Genomic DNA, 22,335 nt, shown 5'->3' with positions numbered 1-22,335 from the left:
GAAAACAGCAAATCCAACAAATTCTCATCACAAAACATTCAGGAAATCTGGAACACAATAAAAAAACCAAATCTAAGAATAATAGGAGTAGAAGAAGGAGAAGAATTGCATTTCAAAGGTCCAGGAAATATACTCAACAAAATTATAGAAGAAAACTTTCCCATCCTAAAGAACGATATTCCTATGAAGGTTCAAGAAGCATACAGAACACCGAATAGACTGGATCAGAAAAAAACATCCCCTCGTCATATAATAATCAAAACACAAAGCATTCAGACTAAAGAAAGGATATTGAGAGCTGCAAAGGAAAAAGGTCAAGTAACTTATAAAGGTAAACCTATCAGACTTACACCAGACTTCTCGATGGAAACCATGAAAGCCAGAAGGTCCTGGATAGAGGTACTGCAGAAACTAAGAGACCATGGATGCAAGCCCAGACTACTTTACCCAGCCAAGCTATTGTTCACTATCAACGGAGAAAACAAAATATTCCAGGATAAAAACAAATGTAAACAATACGTAGCTACTAATCCAGCCTTACAGAAAATATTAGAAGAAAAATCACAACCCAAGGAATCCAACATTCCCAACACTGCCTACATTAACTCAGACATCTAGCGACCCTTCACAACCACAACTCAAAGAAGGAAAACACATACACTCTACTACCCCCCACAAAAAATGACCGGAGTCATCAATCACTGGTCATTAATATCACTTAATATCAATGGACTCAACTCACCTATAAAGAGGCACAGACTTAGAGATTGGATACGAAAACTGGATCCAACATTCTGCTGTTTACAAGAAACACACCTCAACCACAAAAACAGACACCTACTCAGAGTAAAGTGTTGGGAAAAGGTTTTCCAAGCAAATGGACCTAAGAAACAAGCGGGTGTGGCCATTCTAATATCTAACAAAATCGACTTCAAACTAAAATCAATCAGAAGAGATGGAGATGGACATTTCATACTCATAACAGGAACAATTCATCAGGAAGAAGTCTCAATCCTGAATATCTATGCCCCTAATATAAAGGCACCCACATATGTAAAAGAAACTCTTCTAGAACTCAAGCCAGTCATCAAACCACACACACTAATAGTAGGAGACTTCAACACTCCTCTCTCACGAATGGACAGGTCAATCAGACAGAAACCTAACAGAGAAATAAGAGATTTATTGGAGGTACTGAATCAAATGGACTTAACAGACATCTATAGAACACTCCACCCAAATAGGAAAGAATATACCTTCTTCTCTGCAGCTCATGGAACCTTCTTGAAAATTGACCACATACTTGGTAACAAAGCAAACTTCCAAAGATACAAAAAAATATTAGTAACCACCTGTGTCTTGTCAGATCACCATGGATTAAAATTAGAATTCAACAACAATGGTACCCCCAGGAAGCCAACAAACTCATGGAAGTTGAACAGTCAACTACTAAATCACCCCTGGGTCAAGGAAGAAATAAAGAAAGAAATTAAAGTCTTCCTTGAAGATAATGAAAACAAAAACACAATGTATTCAAACCTATGGGACACAATGAAAGCAGTGCTAAGAGGAAAGTTCATAGCACTAAGTGCCCACCTAAAGAAAACGGAGAAAGCACACATTGGAGACTTAACAACACACATGAAAGCTGTATTAAAAAAGAAGCTGATTTACCCAGAAGGAGTAGAAGACTGGAAATAATCAAACTGAGGGCTGAAATCAACAAAATAGAAACACAGAAAGCAATCCAAAGAATCAATGAAGCAAAAAGCTGGTTCTTGGAGAAAATTAACAAGATTGACAAACCCCTATCCAAACTAATCAAACGGCAGAGAGAGAACTTGCAAATTAATAGGATTAGATATGAAAAGGGGGACATAACCACAGACACAGAGGAAATTCAGAGAATTATTAGATCTTACTACAAAAGTTTATATGCCACAAAGTTGGAAAATGTAAAAGAAATGGACATTTTTTTTTAGATAAGCACCATATACCAAAGTTGAACCAAGACCAGGTGAACAATCTAAATAGACCTCTTAGTCATGAAGAATTAGAAGCTGTTATCAAAAATCTCCCGATCAAAAAAAGCCCAGGACCAGATAGTTTCAATGCAGAATTCTACCAGAACTTCCAGGAAGAGCTAATACCTATACTCCTTAATGTATTTCACAATATAGAAACAGAAGAGTCATTGCCAAACTCCTTTTATGAAGCTACCGTCACCCTAATACCAAAACCACACAAAGACACAACCAAGAAAGAGAATTACAGGCCAATCTCACTCATGAACATCGATGCGAAAATTCTCAATAAAATACTAGCAAACCAAATCCAAGAACACATTAGAAAAATTATCCATTATGATCAAGTAGGCTTCATCCCAGAGATGCAGGGATGGTTCAACATACGCAAATCTATCAATGTAATCCATCATATAAATAAACTGAAAGAAAAAAACCATATGATTATTTCATTGGATGCTGAAAAAGCATTTGACAAAATTCAACACCCATTTATGATAAAGGTGTTGGAGAGACTGGGGATACAAGGATCATACCTAAATATAATAAAAGCAATATACAACCAATATACAGCAAGCCGACAGGTAAAATCAAATTGAATGGAGAGAAACTCAAAGCCTTTCCACTAAAATCAGGAACACGACAAGGCTGTCCACTCTCTCCAATCCTCTTCAATATAGTGCTTGAAGTTCTAGCAATAGCAATAAGACAACACAAGGAGATCAAGGGGATTCGAATTGGAAAGGATGAAGTTAAACTTTCGTTATTTGCTGACAATATGATAGTGTACATAAGCGACCCCAAAAACTCTACCAAAGAACTCCTACAGCTGATAAACACCTTTAGTAACGTGTCAGGATACAAGATCAACTCCAAAAAATCAGTGGCACTCCTATACACAAAGGATATAGAAGCGGAGAGGGAAATCAGAGAAACATCACCTTTCACGATAGCCACAAATAGCATAAAATATCTTGGGGTTACTCTAACAAAGGAAGTGAAAGACCTATTTGACAAGAACTTTAAACCTTTGAAAAGAGAAATTGAGGAGGATACCAGAAAATGGAAAGACCTCCCCTGCTCTTGGACTGGGAGAATCAACATGGTAAAAATGGCAATTCTACCAAAAGCAATCTATAGATTCAATGCAATCCCCATCAAAATCCCATCAAACTTCTTCACAGACCTTGAGAGAACAAAAATCAATTTTATATGGAAAAACAAAAAACCCAGGATATCCAAAACAATCTTATACAATAAAGGAACTTCTGGAGGCATTACTATCCCTGACTTCAAACTCTATTACAGAGCCACAATATTGAAAACAGCTTGGTATTGGCATAAGAACAGAGGAGTCGACCTATGGAATCGAATAGAAGACCCAGATACTAACCCTCAAACCTATGAACACCTAATTTTTGACAAGGGAGCTAAAGGTATACAATGGAAGAAGGAAAGCATCTTTAACAAATGGTGCTGGCATAACTGGATGTCAACCTGTAGAAGAATGAAAGTAGATCCATATCTATCACCATGCACAAAACTTAAGTCCAAATGGATTAAAGACATCAACATTAATCTGACCACTTTGAACCTGATAGAAGAGAAAGTGGGAAGTAGTCTACAAGACATAGGCACAGGAGACCACTTCCTAGGTAGAACCCCAGTAGCACAGAATTTGGCCGGATTCTCTGAATGTGGCTGACCCGAAGTCTTTCTGAAAAGCCATTGACTATGACACTGGGACTTGTTTCCTCTGCATATACTGGATTTTGGGGATCCAGTCTGTTTGGATACTCACCTTCCTGGACCTGGAGGGAGGGGGGAGGAACTTGAACTTCCCACAGGGCAGGAAACCCTGACTGACCTAAGGGACGAAGAGGGAGGAGGAGAGGGAGTGGGGAGAGTGGGAGGGTGTTGGGAAGAGTGGCGGAAATGGAAACTTTTATAATTTAATAAAATTACTTTAAAAAAATATATACCTTAATAGATAGTATCTATAATAGTCAAGTTGTAGTCATCTTAGTTAGGTTTTCTACATGTATCAAGATATATTTCATGTGAATAGGTATTCTTCTCAATTTTCAAAGACCTATAGAATATAGCATTTAAATGTTTTAACAAACTTAGGACTTCTTTCAACCATGAGACACATCTGATTCTGGACACACCAGTCTACTTCAAGAAGATTATGTGCATTGAAGAGATTACTAATGGAGTTCGTTTGTCACTTGGGCAAGAAACTACTCTTGCCTGGAATACTTGATGATATGCTGTATGAACTGGCATTGCAAACTCACAGGAAAATGACTGATGAACCAACAAAAGGTGAGACAGTCCTTTAGTGTTCCTGCTTCATAGAAAAGACTGCCAGACATTTTACAGGAAACAGAAAAAAGAAACTGATGAACTTTATCAATACAAGGCATAAGAGACATTTAAATTTTCTGCTTCATGGAAGTCTGCCAGATACTATGAGCCTGTAGGCTGAAAATCGATTTTGCACAATTACTGAAGAACTTGGGTGACTGTCCAGGCAGTCAATTATCTCTGTCAATTTTACAGTTTTGAAAGTTGCTTACAATGCACTTCCTATTAATTTAGGTAATATTACTTCCTTTTGGGGTGATGGATGAAGTTGTACAATAGATAATTATAATTATAGTTTTCCTTAGTTATCATAAAAGATAAGGTAGATATAACTATGGCAACTGTAATTCTTACTTGATACCTGTTTTGTTATATGCAATTTTACTATGTTAAAGTTAAAACCTTTCTTTTTAACTATACAGAAAAGAGGAGGTGATGTAGAATTCTGCTCTGTATACTGTAAATGTTTTATTACCATTGGTTAATAAAGAGGCTTCTTTAGCCTATGACAGGGCAGAATAGAACAATATGTCAATTCCGAGCAGAGATAGTGGAGAAAAGAAGGCAAGGTAAAAATAATGCCATGTAGCTGCCAAAGGAGATATATACCCTGGTACCTGACCAGAAAAATCATTAGCCTTGTGGTAAAATATAAAGTAATGGAAATGGATTAATTTAAGATGTAAGGATTAGCTAGAAATAAGCTTAAGTTATTGCTCAAACAGTGTTGCAATTAATATAGTGTTTGTGTCATTATTTTGGACCTTGGATGCTGAGAAACCAATGAGCACCCTCCCTCTACACTTAGGGATCAGGGAAATGAAAATCAAAACAGCTATGTGATGCCATCTTATATCTGTCAGAATGAATAAGATAAAAATGCTAATGACAATCTATGATGGAGAGAATGTGGAGTAAGGGGAACACTCCACCACTGCTTGTGTGTGTACAAATATGTACAGTCACTTTGGATATTAGTCTGTTACTTTCTCAGAAAATTGAGAATCAATCTACTTCCTGGCACAATGATACCATCCTTGGGCATATTCTCCAAGGAATCATGCCATAAGGATACTTGATGAACTATTTTCATAGTAGCATTATTAATAATAGCCAGAGCCTGAAAACAACCTAGAAGGTCCTCATATCTGAAATAAGTAAAGAAAATATGGTACATTTACACAGTGGAACATTATTTGGTGGTCAAAAGAAATGACATCATGAAATTTGCAGGCAAATGGAGGGAACTAGAAAAAAAAATCATCCTGAGTAAGTTAACCTAGGTGCAGAAATGTAAGTACAGAATGTTCTCACTCATCAGTGGATAGTAAAAATAAAACAAACAATAATCAAACAACAATTCACAGCCCCATAAAAGCTAGGCAACAAGGAGTACACTAGTAGGAACACAGGGATCTCCATGGGAAGAAGAAGTAAATGGGATAATCTGGGCAAACTGGGGAAGTGGGTAGCAGGGAGAGGATGATGGGATAGGAATATGGGGATCAAGATACTCATATTTAGGGACACAATGGAGAGAGGCTGTCATGAAAGAGATATCTTGTTAGAGGGGGCAACTATGGGGTTAGAGAGAAACCTGGTGTGAGTGAATCTCCCAGGAACCCAAAAAATTGATGCCAACTAAAACTTCTAGAAATACTGGAGAGGATGTCTGAACTGCCTATAATTATAACATTATTAAATGGGTGCTTTATATAAAAATATTGTTGTGGGACTCCTCATATGTTCTATATCATGTGTCAGTACTTATCAATATTTCCCTAGATTACAAATCACATTGCTACTTTGATAAAGGGGTCTCTGGATATTGCTTGAAGTCTTCTTTCTTATATTCAACTATTTCTGATCATTGTGTAAGCAATTATTCTTGTTTTCATTAATTTTGCAGAAAACTTGCAATTAGTTCCTAGCACACCCACAACAGAGTTCAGTGAATCTGATGACTTACTCTGATCCTTCCTGATTCTTACATGAGCATGATACCTATAAATGTCTGTAGGGTCACACACATACATGGAAATAGGTTAAACAATCATTAGAAAAGACCTTGTTTAGAATTTCCTCACTGTTCAGTTTGATTACCAGAACTGTTTCTTTGAAAAACTGATGTATGCCATGAGTTTTCCATGAATCAAAGATATATGTAATAGCATATGGTGTGACTTAAAGGGACATTGATATTGATCACATTCTAATAAATCTAACTTACAAAAGTGATATATTTGATTGAGCAGCAGACTTTTAGACTTTTAGATCATCTCCATGTATGTTAGAGTGGATGATAAAGGTGAAGGATTTATCTTGGCAGCAAATACTCACTTGTCTCATTAGAAACTTCATTTTCTGGGCAGGGAGTGCAATCAAAACAGCATTCTGCCATTCCCTGATGCCTGAACTTTTTAAATCCAGGACCACAATCAGCACTGCACACAGAGGGCGGCATCTGAGGAAAATTAGAAACATGCTGATATCAGGAGTGTTACCTATTTTTTCCATAACTATTTAAAATTACCATGTAAAAATATCAATAAGCTTTTCACTTGGCATTTAATAGAATGACAAAATATATAAATGTGTAGAAACAATTTAATATAAAGTTGAGTAACTTCACAAGGCTGAAAATTTAGGAGGAAGAATGAGTTGTTTACTCTGGACAAAAACTACAGAGCATGCAAGCTGGTTTTTCTATTTAATTTTTGTCATTGAACACACTCTTGTTTAAACATTAGGAGTTGTGCTGCTTTGATGTCTTCATATTTTTTTTTCTCATTTGTTTCTGCATTGAAATTAGCACATTTGGGAGTATGGCACTAGTTGCATAGTTCATAACCTTCTATGTTCCTCCAGTGGATGTTTTCTTGATGCTCAAGTGAGGCTTGCTTCGAGCACATGTGAAATTTCACTGCTTCTCTCTGAATGGCTATGTATCTCAGTAGTTAAACCTACAGAACAAATGTCCCTTTTCCTGAGAATGACTCTCTGCATCACTCTGAGAAAGAATATTAAATGTAAATTTCATACTCCTTTGGCTACCTGAAATGTAACTTCAGATCAAGCTTGAAGTCTCCATTGCACTTAACTCCTTTAAAATTCAAGCCACTTTGAAGTTAGGAAGTTTGAATTAGACACCTTAAACCACCCACAGGAGAATTCTTATCTATTACATTCCTAAAACCCATAATAGAACATATCATTCATAAATTATCAAAACTCATTTTATTTACTAACAATAGCTCCCCTGTGGAGGCCCAAAAATGTGAGTTTATTTCCATTGTCTAAAGGTCAGAAAGCTTGAGGTTGGTCAATATTGCTGGCAACAACCAGGGCTACAGATGCTGGTTTTGACTACACAACATACCAAGGGTATGGATACTTGGGTTTTTTGACTTTAATAAAACTCATACAGTCAGATTCACTCCAGTGTGACCTATGGTAAGGATATTGAAGCATACTTCTGCTCCTTCTTTTGAAATAGAAAGTTTGATCTTAGGAGTGGCTGGCTGCCTTCAGGATACTTGTACTAGGGTGGGTCCACTGCCTAAACAATAGAATGTATTTCTCATGGATTAATTGTGTAATGGTTAAAAGTATTAAAGCAAGCAACTATTCTAATTGTCATTTGTATCATGTTAAAGAAGCCTTTTTTTCTTTCCTTTGTTGTGTTGGGGTATAAAACTGTAAGTAAAATTATATGCAGGGGGATTTCACTATTCACTGGGACTCCCTCTTGACACTTCTCTCTGTTTTCTGTTTTATTATTTTTACTCATGTGTTCATATTCATTACTTACTTTTCTGATCCCCAAGTTCCTATCTTTTCAAGTTTTATTTTTTGACAAAGCTGGTCTCTGACAAATTTTGCCAAGATTTGGGGCAACATGTGAACCCTGAAATGCACAGAAATGTGGCCAGCATACATGGGAGTACATGAAGGACACTGCATGAAGAAAATTGCACTACAAGGGGAAAGGTGAGTGATGAGCACTCAGAAATAAGTAATAATAGATAATAAAGGAAGGGAAGGTAGGGAAAATATTGGGAGTAAAATTTGTAAGTAATAATTGTATATATGGAACAAGAAAATTGTATTCAACTATCTGTACTTACTTGGTTATATTTTGAAAGCCAGGAAAGCTGGGCTAATGCATAAACAAATGCAGAGATGTTCAGAGTTTGTAGATAGTTTAAACAATGCACTTCCTCTACTAAGCTGGTGGATATCTTCCTCCACCTCTGATTTGCTCTTGGACATGAAGAGGCCAAAGTGTTGGCTCTCACTTACCCTCAGAAAATGACAATGCTGTGGTCAGGAGCACCAGCACCCAGTATTGTTGTGATGAAAGAATCCAAAGCGTGTAGGGCACAAGGCATGCCTTTGCCACCAAGGCAGTGCTGCAAAACTGTGCTTATTGAGGCACAACCTCTGCAGCTGCTGAGCAGTTGGAAAACATGAAGGGAATACATGGCGTGTCCCAACAAAGACCTGGGTTACCCCTGAGATTCGGGCAATCCATTCACAAACACACTATAACCAGCTCAGTCTGACCCACGCTCTTCTGTGTGATGGAGCCAGGATATGCATGAGACAGAAAATTCGAGGGGATATACCTCCCACAGTCAATGCCAGAACCTGGTCAGTCAACAGAAATGACTAAGGATAATTGATCCATGAGCCAAGGTGCCTAAATGCATAAATCTGTGTCTTTTAAAAGAGGAAAAGATTCAGGACTATTCTCGTAATTTTAAAATAAAAAGGCCGAGGTAATTAAGAAATCTGCATGGATATATCAGCCTAAAAATGTTATCTTCCTTGGCAGTCTCAGAGCTGCTACAATGGCAGGCATCGGAGAACCAGAGCTAAATTTGCCAGCTGGCCACATTCGGTGGCAAGACCACTGAGCATGGACTGTGCCCCACCCAGACACGAAAGCTTATCATATCTATTCTGTTGACTCCGCCTACCTAATTTTCTGTCCTATCAAAGGGCCAAGGCAGTCTCTTTATTGACCAATGAAAATAACACAATAGACAGATAACCCTCCTCCATCATTTCCCCTTTTTCTGTTTAAGCAAAAAAGTAAGGCTTTCATTTTAACATAGTAAAATTACACATAACAAAACAGTTATCAAGCAAGAATTACAGTCACAATATTTATAACTATATCTTTATCATAATAATGGAGAACTATAACTATGACTATCCATTCTTCAGCTCCATCAAAGATTCCAGAAGGATATATTACCTAAGTAAACAAGAAGTAAGCAACTTCCAAAACTTTAGAAATGACAGAGACATCTCGCTGCCTGGACAGTCACCCAAAGTTCCTCTGTATCATTGGGGCATCCATTTTCGGCCTTTAGGCCCATAATATCCAGCAGACATTTCTATGAAGCAGGAAATTTCAAAGGCAGTTCAGTCACTATCTGCTGTGTCCTGCAGAATGTCTCGCAGACTCTTTCATGAATCAGGAACCCCAAAAGATCATCTCACCTTTAGGCAAGTTCAGCAGTCCTCTCTCTGCAGGTTCTCTGTGTCCAGTTTATACAACAGTCCAGGCAAGAGCAGTTTCTTGCCCAAAATGGCTATCAAACTCCATAAGGAGCCTCTTCAATGCCCATCTGCCTCTTGAAGTAGATTGGTGCTGCCAGGAGCAGACATGTCTCATTGTCATGAAAAGTCCTAAGTTATTAAAACATTAAATGCCATGTTCTATAGTCTTTGAAAGATATGAAGAATGCCTATCTGAAATATACCTTGACTTCAGAATTTGTATCTAAGAATATGATACTTTAGAAAGGAGGTTCTTCTTTTGTTTTCACAGAGGATGAGACCCTGTGGATTGCGTCTATCCCAATATGGTATGATAGACCACGCCCTCCTGAAAGGTTTCTGTGAACACCCTCAAAAAATTTCTTCACTCAACTGCCGACTGAGATGAACCTGGCAGACAGGTTATACCATGAAAGACCTGATTAACTGCGCCCCTATACACCAGATACAGTAAAAAGAGGTTCAAAGATGAAGAAAACCTGTAAAGAGTTTACAGCGTATTAAAAATATATGCAGGCTAAAGGTTAAAGTCATTAAAAATAAAAAAGAAAGAAAGGGAGAAATAGGGTGTGGTGGTAAACACCTTTAATCCTAGCACTGGGGAAGCAGAGACACGTGGATCTCTGTGAGTTCAAGGTGTGGTAGCAAACACCTTTGAGCCCAGTTCTGCGGAGGCAGAGACAATGGGATCTCTGTGAGTTCAAGGACAGCCTGGTCTACAGTGTTATTCCAGGACAAAGATATACAGAGAACCAGTCTCAAAAAGTAAAAGTAAAAATAAAAGAAATAGAGGTTAAAATAAAGCCACATAAAGATGGAAAATACACAGAGAATCTTGATACTATGTGTTATTATGCTCTCTTTGAATTGTTTGAATGCTGAGGAAAGAGCAACAGTTGCTAAAATACTTTTGTTTATAAATGCTGCTGAATTAATTCAAGATAGATATTTTGAAAATACCTTTGCTTCAAAATTGAAGTCAAAAGGTATGCTACTTTGGAGAAGAGATTTTGTTTTTATTTCCACAGAAAATGAGAGGCTCTGGATTTATTCAGAGTTAAGAAAAATCACCTTTGACCAAGGGAGGCCACCTGAAAAATCTCCGACAGGAATAGATGGCCCAGATGTCTGAGTTCTACATCCAAAACGGATTCAAGGCGCTGCCTGAGATGATCAAGACTCACAGGATACTTCAGTCAGGACTTGATTATAACTCTAAATTTTCTTTAGGTCCCCATAAGATTATCAGCGCCCCCAACCAGCAGGAAGTAGCCTGAAATACTACGCCCACATTTCCAACAAATGGACTATGGGTATTTTCCTTTGTTTAAAAAAAAAAAAAAGAGGGAAATGGTGCGGGAGAATTATCTGTATTCTGTCAATCATGTATTTTAATAAAACGCTGATTGGCCAGGCAGGAAGTATAGGCAGGTCAACCAGACAGGAAGTAGAGGCGGAGTAATGAGAATAGGATAAGGCTAGGGAGGAGAAAGGTTCCTCTGCCATTCCTGCACAGATCACTGAAGAGACAACATGTAACTTGCCCAGCTGAGAAAGGTACGGAGCCATGTGCTAACATAGATAATGATAATGGATTAATGTAAGTTACAAGGACTAATAAGGAGCCTGACCTGATGGGCCAATCAGTTCATACTCTTATGGAGTCTTGTGCGTGATTTTTTGGGCTTGCCAGTTGTGGGGTACTGGGCAGGACAGAAACCCCAACAAGCCGGCTGTCATGTTACAATCATAACCCAGAACCTGCTGGTCACAAGTCCAACGTGGGACACAGCCAAGCAGTGGAGAGCATGCCTTGTACTCTGCCACGCAGCCCAGCTTCATCAGAACTCAGAATCTGGTGCCCACCCTGATAGCATAGCTACATCAAAAGTAGCTTCTGGGAGCTGCAGCTTCAGGTCAGTCAAGTGTCTGTGAAAATGTAAATGGGAAAGTTAAGCCTGTCAGATAGGCAGACTTGGAATTTGGAGTAGAAAGAAAGTTTACTACCCCTCGACCAAAGAATGGATAAGGAAAATGTGGTACATTTACACAATGGAGTACTACACAGTAGAGACAATGAATGACATTTTTGAAATTTGCAGGAAAATGGCTGGAGCTAGAAAACATCATATTGAGTGAGGTAACCCAGACCCAGAAAGGCAGTTATCACATGCACTCACTCATAAGTCATTGTAAAACATAAAGCAAAGGAAACCAGCTCACAAATCACAATCCCAGAGAACCTAGACAATAATGAGGACTCTAAGAGAGACATTGCATAGATATAATCTACAAGGGAAGTAGAAAAGGACAAGATCTCCTTAGTAAATAGGGAGCATGGGGACCCTGGGTGGGGGTTGAAGGAGAGTAGAGAAGCAGGGAGGGGAGCAGAGAAAAAGTGTACCGCTCAATAATATCAATAAAAAGTAAAGTGCCTCCATAATAAAAGAAAGACAGTTTACAAAATTTTAGGAAAACTTCTGATGTCTGAGACCTTAGTTAAAATATCCTATGGAAGACCTTGAATCACTTAGTGAAATTATGAAAGGGAACAGTGATCCAAATTCTACTAAATAGCTTACAGAACCTGCCAGAGAGGTCCACAAGCAGATAGAGTGTGCTATACAGAAACAGCAAGTATGTTGTGTTAATTATGCTAATCCTTGGCAAGACTGTTTTTTACCTACAAACTTACCCAACAGAAGAATTATGGCAAGACAATCTGCTTTTATGAATAAACATTCTCATTTCACCAGTTAAGGTATTAACCGCCACTTTTTTTTGAAGCAGTTGCTTGGTTAGCATAGAAGAGCAGGATAAGATCTAAGAGATATCTTAGCAGAGAACCTGCTGTGATCAAGTTCCTTATACTGAGAAACAGATTGATTGGTTATTCCAAAGTAGTGATGCTTGAACAATTTTGTAAGGTCAATTTGAATGCCAGATTAATCATATTTTCCCAGCTGATCCATTGCTGCAATTCACACAACTATATTCCTTTCTTTTCCCTAATATTGTAGCAAAAGATCCCTTAAAGGATGCTATGTTAATTTGTACAGATGGTTCTTCCAATGGCAAAGTAGCATATGTTGCTTATGGAGAAGAACATGTAGTATGAGAAGAACTGACCTTTACTCAAACACTTGAGCTGGGAGTTGTTTTTATAGTGTTTTAGCTATTTGGAGATAAGGCATTTAGTCTATAGACTGACAGTCAATATATATTAATGGTCTTCAAGTCCTAGAAACCATACTATGCATTGGTACTAGCAACAAGCAAGTTAAAATATTAATCCAGCAAATTCAAAATTCCGTACAGCAAAGAAAATGGCCATGTTTTATAAGGTATATTAGAGTGCATTTATATCTTCCTGGTTCACTCCTTGAAGGTAATTCTTTAGATGATAAATTTCCAAAAACAAAATCAATTTATCTCAGGTTGATCTTGCTGAGCAATCATATGCTCTGCATTTTCAAAATAATTGAAGCTAAGGAAAACAATTTAGATTAACAAGTAAAGCTGCTTGCCAAATTGTTAAGTAATGTGATATATGTTCGCAGAATTTCCCTGTATCCCTCACCAGGATGTAAATCTCTGAGTACTACTTCCTAATCATTTATGGCAAATGAATGTTATTCACATTGCATAATTTAGCAAATTAAGGTATGTGCTTGTGCAGACACTGAGAGAAACAATTAATAAATGGGACCTCCTGAAACTGAAAAGCTTTTGTAATGCAAAGGATATGGCAAACAATGTAACATGTAGGGTCGACTTTTCGGGGGTTTCTGTCCTGCCCGGTACCCACAGCCGGCAACTCCCAAGGAAAATCACACATAGGACTCCATAAGGTTATAAAATGATTGGCCCATTATTTTCCAAAGAAAATAACACAGAGTCTACATTAGGTTATAAACTGATTGGCCCATTAGATCAGGCTTCTTGTTAACCCTTGTAACTTATATTAACCCATTATTATTATCTATGTTAGCCACACAGCTCAGTACCTTTCTCAGCATGGCAGCTCACATGTTCTTTCTCCAGTGGTCTGGGCAGGAATGGTGGAGGGAGCTTCCTGCTTCCCAGAATTTTCCTGTTCTCATTGCATCATCTCTACTTCCTGTCTGGTTTTCCCACCTATACTTCCTGCCTGGCCAATCAGAGTTTTATTAAAATACATGATTGACAGAATACAGATAATTCTCCCACACCAAAACAAGACAAAATAAAAGCCTACAGAATGGGAAACGATCTTCTTCACTAACCCCACATCAGACAGAGATGGGTCTGATCCTCTGCCTACATCAGGCATCTAAGACATGGGAATGCATGATTATAACCATGTACCGAAGATGGGTAAGTTTGGAAAAAGGGAAAGCATTCACCTAAGGTAGACACAGTCATTTGTCCAATACCAGAAGCTTTGGCTTTATTAAAATTATTAAATTGGGAGAAATTGTAGAGGCCCAGACATGTGAGCTTATTTCCACCTTGTCTGAATGTCAATGTCAGAGAGTTTGAAGGTCAAAATGGTTGACAACAACCAGAGCAACACAGCCTGACCTAGGTTGTGGTTCCTTGGTACTTTGTCATTAAAATGGCTGATAGAGTTGGATCCATTCCACTCTGACCAGTGATCAGGATATTCAAGCATACTTCTTCTCCCTCTTTTGAAATAGGAGGTTTGGACCTTGGGAGTGACTGCCATCAGTATATTTGGGTGAATCTAGGATGGATTCACTGCTTAAACAGCAGAATATTTTTCTCATGGATCAATTGGTTGATGGTTCAAAATATTGAAGCCAGTAACTGTCCTACCTGTCCTGTCCTTTGTATCATGTTAAAGCAGTCTTTCCGCTTCTTCCCTTTATTGTACTCAGGTATAAAATTGTATAGAAAATTAAATGCAGGAGAATTTCAGTACTCACTAGAACTCCCTTTCAATACTATCCTCTTTTTTCTGCTCTATTACTTTTACTCAAGTCTTCATATTTTTTGCTAACTCTTTTGATCCTCAAACCCCTACCCTGGAAGTGGTATCATTGTTGCAGCTGGTCTCTGACACCCTACCCACACAGATAAGGAAACCAGATACACACTTGTTTGCATGAATGAACTGTGAAACAATTAATGGGACCAAGCAATGTTCCTCTAGTGAGCAATTTCTTACACAAGGTAAACATCAGGGCTAGAAGAAATGACACAGTCGTCCATAAAAATTTCTCTTCGTGAATAGGCTCAAGCATGACTTCTAGTTCTCCTGTGTGGCACTATGCTGTGTCCAGTATTCCAAATCATTGTTCTGACATGCATATGCATCACACATTCCAGTACTACATGGAAATACATGAGGACAAACACTCATACCCACAGAAAAGAAAAATGAAAGAAAGAAAAAACAAGGTTACAGTTCATAAGGTTTTTAAATGGGTCAAAAATGTTATGTCAATGCATTGGCAATTTAGAACCCATTGGCAAAAATGCTTAAAGCAAATTAAATAGTAAAAATGAATGATTTGTATATGTTTACTTTACTCCTGCCTTACAATTAGTCTCAGTCTTTCAGCATCTGTATCAATGGATCAGCAGAAAAGAGGAAAACCTCTGTGTAGTAATTAGAAATGGACCAACAGAAAATTTCTGAATTGCAGGAAAGAAGATTAAATAGTGATAACCACCAGTTGTATATTTATTTTAAAAGCTACAAACACGTTCTATCATGATAAAAATCACAGTATTCATGTCTAAAATCCTGAAACAATTAATAAATGTCACTTCAAAAAAATGAAAAGAAGAAACATTATAGGAGTCTAGAAAATGGCTCCTAAAGTGACAATCTACTTTTACTAAATTACATGGAAGCACAGGTGGACCCACGTGACAGGGTTACTGCTATGTAATGTAAATCAGTTCATCAGGTCAGACCTACCTGTCTACTTCCTGTGGCCCACTCTAGAACGTCTTCATATAAATGGAGCTGTTGACCAAGTGGAAAATATGGGCTAAACATTCCTATCTTCACCTTAAGCCCAAGACCATTTGGGAAATTCCAAATCTGGAAAATGTCATACTCTGGCTGCAGTTTTTCTTTCTGGTTCATAGTCACTCTGTCCCCAACTAGATTAGTGAAGTGGGTCTTCCTAAGTAAGGACTTCACCTGAAAGACAGGCAGCATTCTTTAGTGAATGTGCCTTTCCTTGAAGTCAGAAAATATATCTGATTTCATCTTAAATGCAACTTCTTTGAAGGTGCTCAGATGAGAAATCTCAATGAAAGCAAATAGAAAAATGAAAATATAATAACGGTCCTAGAATTTTACTTCTATCAGAGGAACTATCAAACATAAGCACAGACATACATGAAAACACCAATTGTAACTATTAAATATTCACAAACACATACACACAGACTCATATGCATACATAGATACATACATAAAACAGGCACATACTATTTACACATGCATACACCTGAAGCCAAGAAGGAATATGAACATACAGACTCACAGAGACAGGCTTACGTACTCAGACACAGAGAAAGAGAAACCCACAGAAATGTATACAAGCACACGCACATGCTAACAAACTCATGAATGAATATGCACAAGGAGACATATACAGATATGAACAGCCATGCAGGGAGACATTGACACAGACTAATTTATCCTCAAATGCAAAGACAGATACACATACAGAGGAACAGAAACACATATATACATATGTACAACACATTTACTAAAACACTCACATACACAGAGCACAGATATGCATAAGAGCAAGCACAACCACAAAACAGACAAATCAAACACGTGGGAACATAGACATATGCACTGACAAATACACATAGGGAGAGACGCACAGAAGCACACCCATAGAGAAAGATATTGACACAAGACCAATTTATTCTCACTAATACAGACAGGAAGATATGCAGATAGATAGAAACACATATTTAGCAGCAAAACAGATATACCCAGAAATATAGAGAAACACACAAATATTTACCCTTACACAATAAGAACCATTCATTCAAACATATATAAGTTTTCTGGAACCAAGAGTTGGAACAGAATCAGTTTATAACACCTGTGCAAACCATCCCTTACACTGATTACCACATATTTGACAATTAAGGAACAAAAGTTCATCTTTTTATCACGCAAAGGATTAATGAAGAAGACACTTACATTTCCAGCATTAGAGCAGAGGTGATGATATTCAGGTCTCTGTAACAGAATCACAGATTTTCATTGATAAGTTGTGTCTCCCACTCCACAACCTTTGCATATGAGATCTTTACAAATTTCTAAATTTATTTCCTCAAAGGAAAAATGATCAAAAATCTTCCTATTTGGAGAAATGAATCTTAACCCACAACAATGGGACAACTTAGACTCTAGTAAAGACTGATATAGAAACAATGAATATCATCAAATAAAAATATCACCTTTAAGCAGTTAGAATGGGGTACTTCCTGATTGCCCAATGGCTTAAAAAATGTCTCATGGAAGACATGGGCTGTAATATACACAGCATTGTATAAGTCATAAAGGTCATCACTAAAAGCCATGTCCAATGTCTGTGCAATTAGCCATTCCAATGAGTGGTTGAATGAGCAGTTCCTCAGTGACTTACACATAGAAGCCAAGACTCCACAGTTAAAGTTCATCCATTCCAGCCCTGCCAGGTGTTCATCCGAGTATTTGAGAGGGTTCACACTCTGGACAAGATTTTTAAAACCAGAAATATCAGCATGGTGGTGTGCAAATGCCAGAGTCCCATGGAACAATTCAGGTGAGACATCGCTCTTACTTATAATGACATCCCACTGTGAGGTTGTGACCCACATTCTCTGTATGCCTCGAGATTCCCACATTCTATAGCTGATAGATAGAGTACTATCTGTATCACCATAAATGATAACAACATTTGAGGATGATGTCAAGATTTGATTATAATACAGTTCAGCTCTTGACGTATACAAATGCATGTTGAGCGGAATCATGTTCACAAAGGCAAAGCAGAATACGTTTTTTTCCATCTCTGTTCTCAAATATGAGAGAAATTGGATACCCTGATCATTGTCTGAGATGGTCAGCCCAATCCAGTTCCAGCTGAAGTGAAGTATGAGGGAGACCATGGCCAGGGGTAGAGATGTGTCCTCAGGGGCCATTTGATACAGAAAAGGAAATTGTTCATGATCACTCAGGGTAGGATTGAAGGGTCCAAATGTAAAATGAAGTAACTAGGAAACAGGGAGCAGTGTGAGGTAGCATGCACTCCTCAGGACTTTTTAAACACCCTCTTTCTGCAAAGAGTTCTGAAACACCCTCTTCCTGTTACTCCTTTCCTCATCTCTATTTCAAAAAAAAAATAAATACAGAAGGCCCCTAAAGTATCTGAATAATACCCCTGGACAACACAGTTTGACATAAGTGTAAGTCCAGTCTCATCCTCACACTTTTCTTAGCACTGAGAATGGCACGAATGGAGACAGGATTTCTTGCAAACCCACAACCACACAAAACCTCACCTGCTGATAAGCGAAGAAGTCCAGTTGTTTTGAATGTTTAGACGATACTACCCAGCTTGGTCCTGAAATCACATATACACATCCCTTCAATTCTTCACAGTTATAATTAGGATAAATATCATGAGTGTCGCTAATAATTGGAAGGCAATTTTCTGATTGTGACATACAATGATTTGTCTCAGTGAAGAATATTAATGAATTATTTGTTAAAAGATTAAGGTCCCTGTTGACTTCATCCAAGGAAAAACATAAGGCCAATACAAACTGATAATTTCCCATTGGTTGTCTGCAAAAATGATAAAGTTTTTAATAGGACAGAGATCTACAGAAAATCATGTACAATCAATACAGGACTATCTGTACTGAATGGTATTCCCAACCACTGCCACCCCAATGTTTGAAAGGTATCTTCTGCGTTGTGATGTTCAGATGACAAGAGAAGATGGAAGCTTGAAAAAACTGTAAAATTTTATGATAGTGCATCTCCAAAAAAGAACTTGTGCCATAGTCATCTTTTACAAAGACTCTTATGCATCTCTGGTTTTTGAGTGCTTGCTCAGAAGGTAAAGATAAGGCCACAGGCTTTGACCAAAGAGTAAACCTGGTCATGATTTCATTCTTAAATTATTGAACAATAAAAAATGCATGTGATGTGTGAACCATTGAATTTCCTGAATTTTCTGTGAAATTAACTGTATTGGCAAAGGCAGTCAAAATGTCTGATGTGTGTAAAATAGTATGGGCAATATTTGGCTCTTCTACTTATAATTATTTATAATCATTGGGCATTATACTTAACATATCACATCCTATACATCTTCATCTTTTTATTTTTTGTTTCTTGATTATCTTTTTTCAGGCATTGAATCATTTTTAAGATATATATTTAAATGTATTCAAATACCAGAGATGTATTTTGTAAATATGTATGTCTGTATGCATCTGTGTACATAGAGAGTATTAATGCACATTTAGGCCATAAATAATAAATGGATTCCATGGTTTTGAATGATTTTTTTTGTTGTAGACTAGACTCACCTCAAAGGCATGGGGCTATACCTGCTCCAGGTCCTGAGTGAAGAAATTCAGGGCATGTAATTCCTCCCTAATATTGCTTACCTATTTTATGTTTATACCGGTATACCATATATTCACACTGAGTGTATCCCACCAGCATAAATTATCTTCTGGAAAATATCCTTCCAGATATCTTTCCAGTTAACCTAACACAACATTGGTATCCTACTGGGATTTGTATGTGCCAGTATTAGATGTTTGTCAAATAGAAGACCTTAGTTGTAAACTGTATGGAAAATATTTTTGGAGCTTTATGGGATAAAATGGGGTAACGAGTCATTTGGAAGAGAATGATACCAATTTGTGTTTCTGTGTATGGGAAGAATAAAAATGGCTGTTTCCTCCTAACTCTTTGCCTATCATCTGACTACTAAACATCAAACATACGTTTTTATTTTGAATAATTCATTCAAAATTAAATATTATCACTTTACCACTTAGAAACTGTACCACTGTGGTGTTTTTATGTATGAAAATAGACATTTATCTATATATTTTCAAAATAAATATTTTAGAATATTCTTTATTACCACACAGAAATTATATCATTGAAAATTTCAGTAACATGCAACAAGAATCTGAGATTAGAACCTGTGAATCTCAAACACTAACTATCTTTAGATTAGGCATCACCTGCTACTGTGCTGTGGAAACAGCAAAGAGACAGGTTATATGTGATGGAATAGGTATAGAGTACTTCTTCACACAGCACCCAGTCTGGTAATTTGGAGGGTAACTGGGAGAAAAATAGAACATTTTCAAATGAAAATTGGAAAAATATCATGTAGTCTCTAAAAGATTGTAGTGTTGTTTATTGGTGTGTAGGTTGGGAGAACAGGGCAGATGATTCAAGGCATTGTTCAGATGTTCACCCTCTTGACCCCTCATGGAATATCCATGATGACATTTACATAGAAAATACAAAGGCACTTACATTTTATGCAAAGTCTCTCGGCAATACTCAGAAGTATCTGTTGAATTGGTTGGGAAAATTAAAAAGGTATAATGTGGTCGTGATTCTCTATCATACTCTTCTTTCTGCTTCATTCTCCAAAAGCACCTGGGATGGATGAAACTGGCCTCCTGAGATAAAATGTTCTGGAGAAAGAAGAAGAAAACCAAAGTCAGCATGTTTTTCTGCTCTAAGCCTGGGAAGTTGAGTTATGACAGGCCATGTGGATCAGCACATCAAATCAGCACCTGGGTATGGCCACCTGCTTTTATTTCTGTGGCCAAATGAGAAGCTACTAAAGCATTCACGAATCCTTTTTTTTTAAAACGTGGGCAGATATTTTCTTATCCATTGAGAAAACATTGACTCTTTCTTCCCTGGGGCTCTGCATCTGATTTCCAAAAAACATGGATGAAATTTTGTTTCTAAATATATACAAGGACAATTAAGCTAGTATTTATGACATCACTCATTTTTGTGCCAGGTTTGAAAATTAGGTCCCATGATTGCCTTACCAATGTGTTTAAGTCAACACCTTTAGAAATGATGTCAGTGATTGGAAAAAAAAGAAGTCAAATGCTCACTGCTTGCTGATGATATGATAGTTTTCATAAGCAGTCCCATAAATTTTACTAAGGAACTTCTACAACTTATAAAAACTTTCATTAATGTAGCAGAATAGAAGATTACTTAAAAAAATCAGTAGACCTCTTGTAAATATGTGATAAAAAGGCTGGAGAATGAATCAGAAAATCAACACCCTTCACAATAGCTGCAAATAACATAAAATATCTCAGAGTAACTAACCAAACAAGTGGAAGACTTGTATGACAAGAAATTTTAATATTTGAAGAAGAAATTTTAGAAGACACCAGAAAGTGGAAAGTTCTCCCATGCTCTTCGGTAGGCAGAATTAACATAGGAAAAATTCCAATCTTACCAATAACAATCTGCAGATGCAATGCAATACCCATCAAAATCTAGCAAAATTCTTCACAGTCCTCTGGTGTAGGAAGTCCTTCTGTATTTGTGTTGCTTTCTTTGGTTATTAAAAAAACTGCCTTGGCCTAGTTGATGGTATGGAACTCAGGTAGTGTGGGAGATAGAACAGAATTCTGGGAAGAAGGGCAGAGTGGCAGATGCCATGTTTCTCCTGCCAGAGACGAATGCTGGCTAGACTCATGCCAGTAAGTCACAGTCAAGTGGTGATACACATTAATGAAGAATGGGTAAACTAATATGTGAGAGTTAACCAATAAGAGGCTTGAGAAACTGGCCAGGCAGTGATTTAATTAATACAATTTCTGTGTGGGTATTTCAGGGTTAAGCCAGCTTGATAGGACAGAACAAAGAGCCCTCTCTCCTTCAACAGATCTTGAAAGAACATTACTCAATTTCATATGGAAAAAAAAACAGGTAAGCCAAAACAATACTGTACAATAGAAGAACTTCTGTAGCACCACAATCCCTGACTTCAAATTCTACAACAGAACTACGGTACTGAAAACAGCCTGGTACTGGCATAAGAGCAGAGAGGAGGACCAATGGAACTGAATAGAAGACCCAATTAGGAATCCACACATCTTTGAACACCTGATTTTTTACTATGAAACAAAAATATCAAAAGGAAAAAAGAAAGCATATTTAACCAGTGGTGCTGCCATAACTGGATTTCAACATGTAGAAGAATGAAAATAGACCCATATCTATCACCATGCACAAAACTCATGTCCAAATGGATCAAAGACCTCAACATAAAGCCAGCCACACTGAACCTAATAAAAGAGAAAGTGAGAAGTACACTTGAAC

General features: G+C 37.5%; 1 protein-coding gene across 1 annotated transcript in view; it reads right to left on the bottom strand.

Moving 5' to 3' along the window:
• LOC148121620 (vomeronasal type-2 receptor 116-like) overlaps positions 1–20,705 on the bottom strand; it is a 31,495-nt gene extending 10,790 nt beyond the window's left edge. Inside the window, exons 1-5 of the mRNA XM_087906751.1 lie at positions 20,509–20,705; positions 18,546–18,783; positions 17,412–18,209; positions 15,895–16,122; positions 6,735–6,858 (exon numbers count right to left, since the gene is read on the bottom strand). Of these exons, the coding sequence (XP_087762877.1) occupies positions 6,735–6,858; positions 15,895–16,122; positions 17,412–18,209; positions 18,546–18,783; positions 20,509–20,705 (1,585 nt within the window). The remainder of the gene's footprint in view (positions 1–6,734; positions 6,859–15,894; positions 16,123–17,411; positions 18,210–18,545; positions 18,784–20,508) is intronic.
• Between the last annotated feature and the right edge of the window lie 1,630 nt (positions 20,706–22,335).

Source organism: Myodes glareolus, chromosome 6 (assembly GCF_982192425.1).
Source record: "Myodes glareolus chromosome 6, mMyoGla1.1, whole genome shotgun sequence".
Classification (NCBI taxonomy): Eukaryota; Metazoa; Chordata; class Mammalia; order Rodentia; family Cricetidae; genus Myodes; species Myodes glareolus.
The sequence above is the reverse complement of the archived record's forward strand: the minus strand, read 5'-3'. Positions and strand labels throughout refer to the sequence as shown.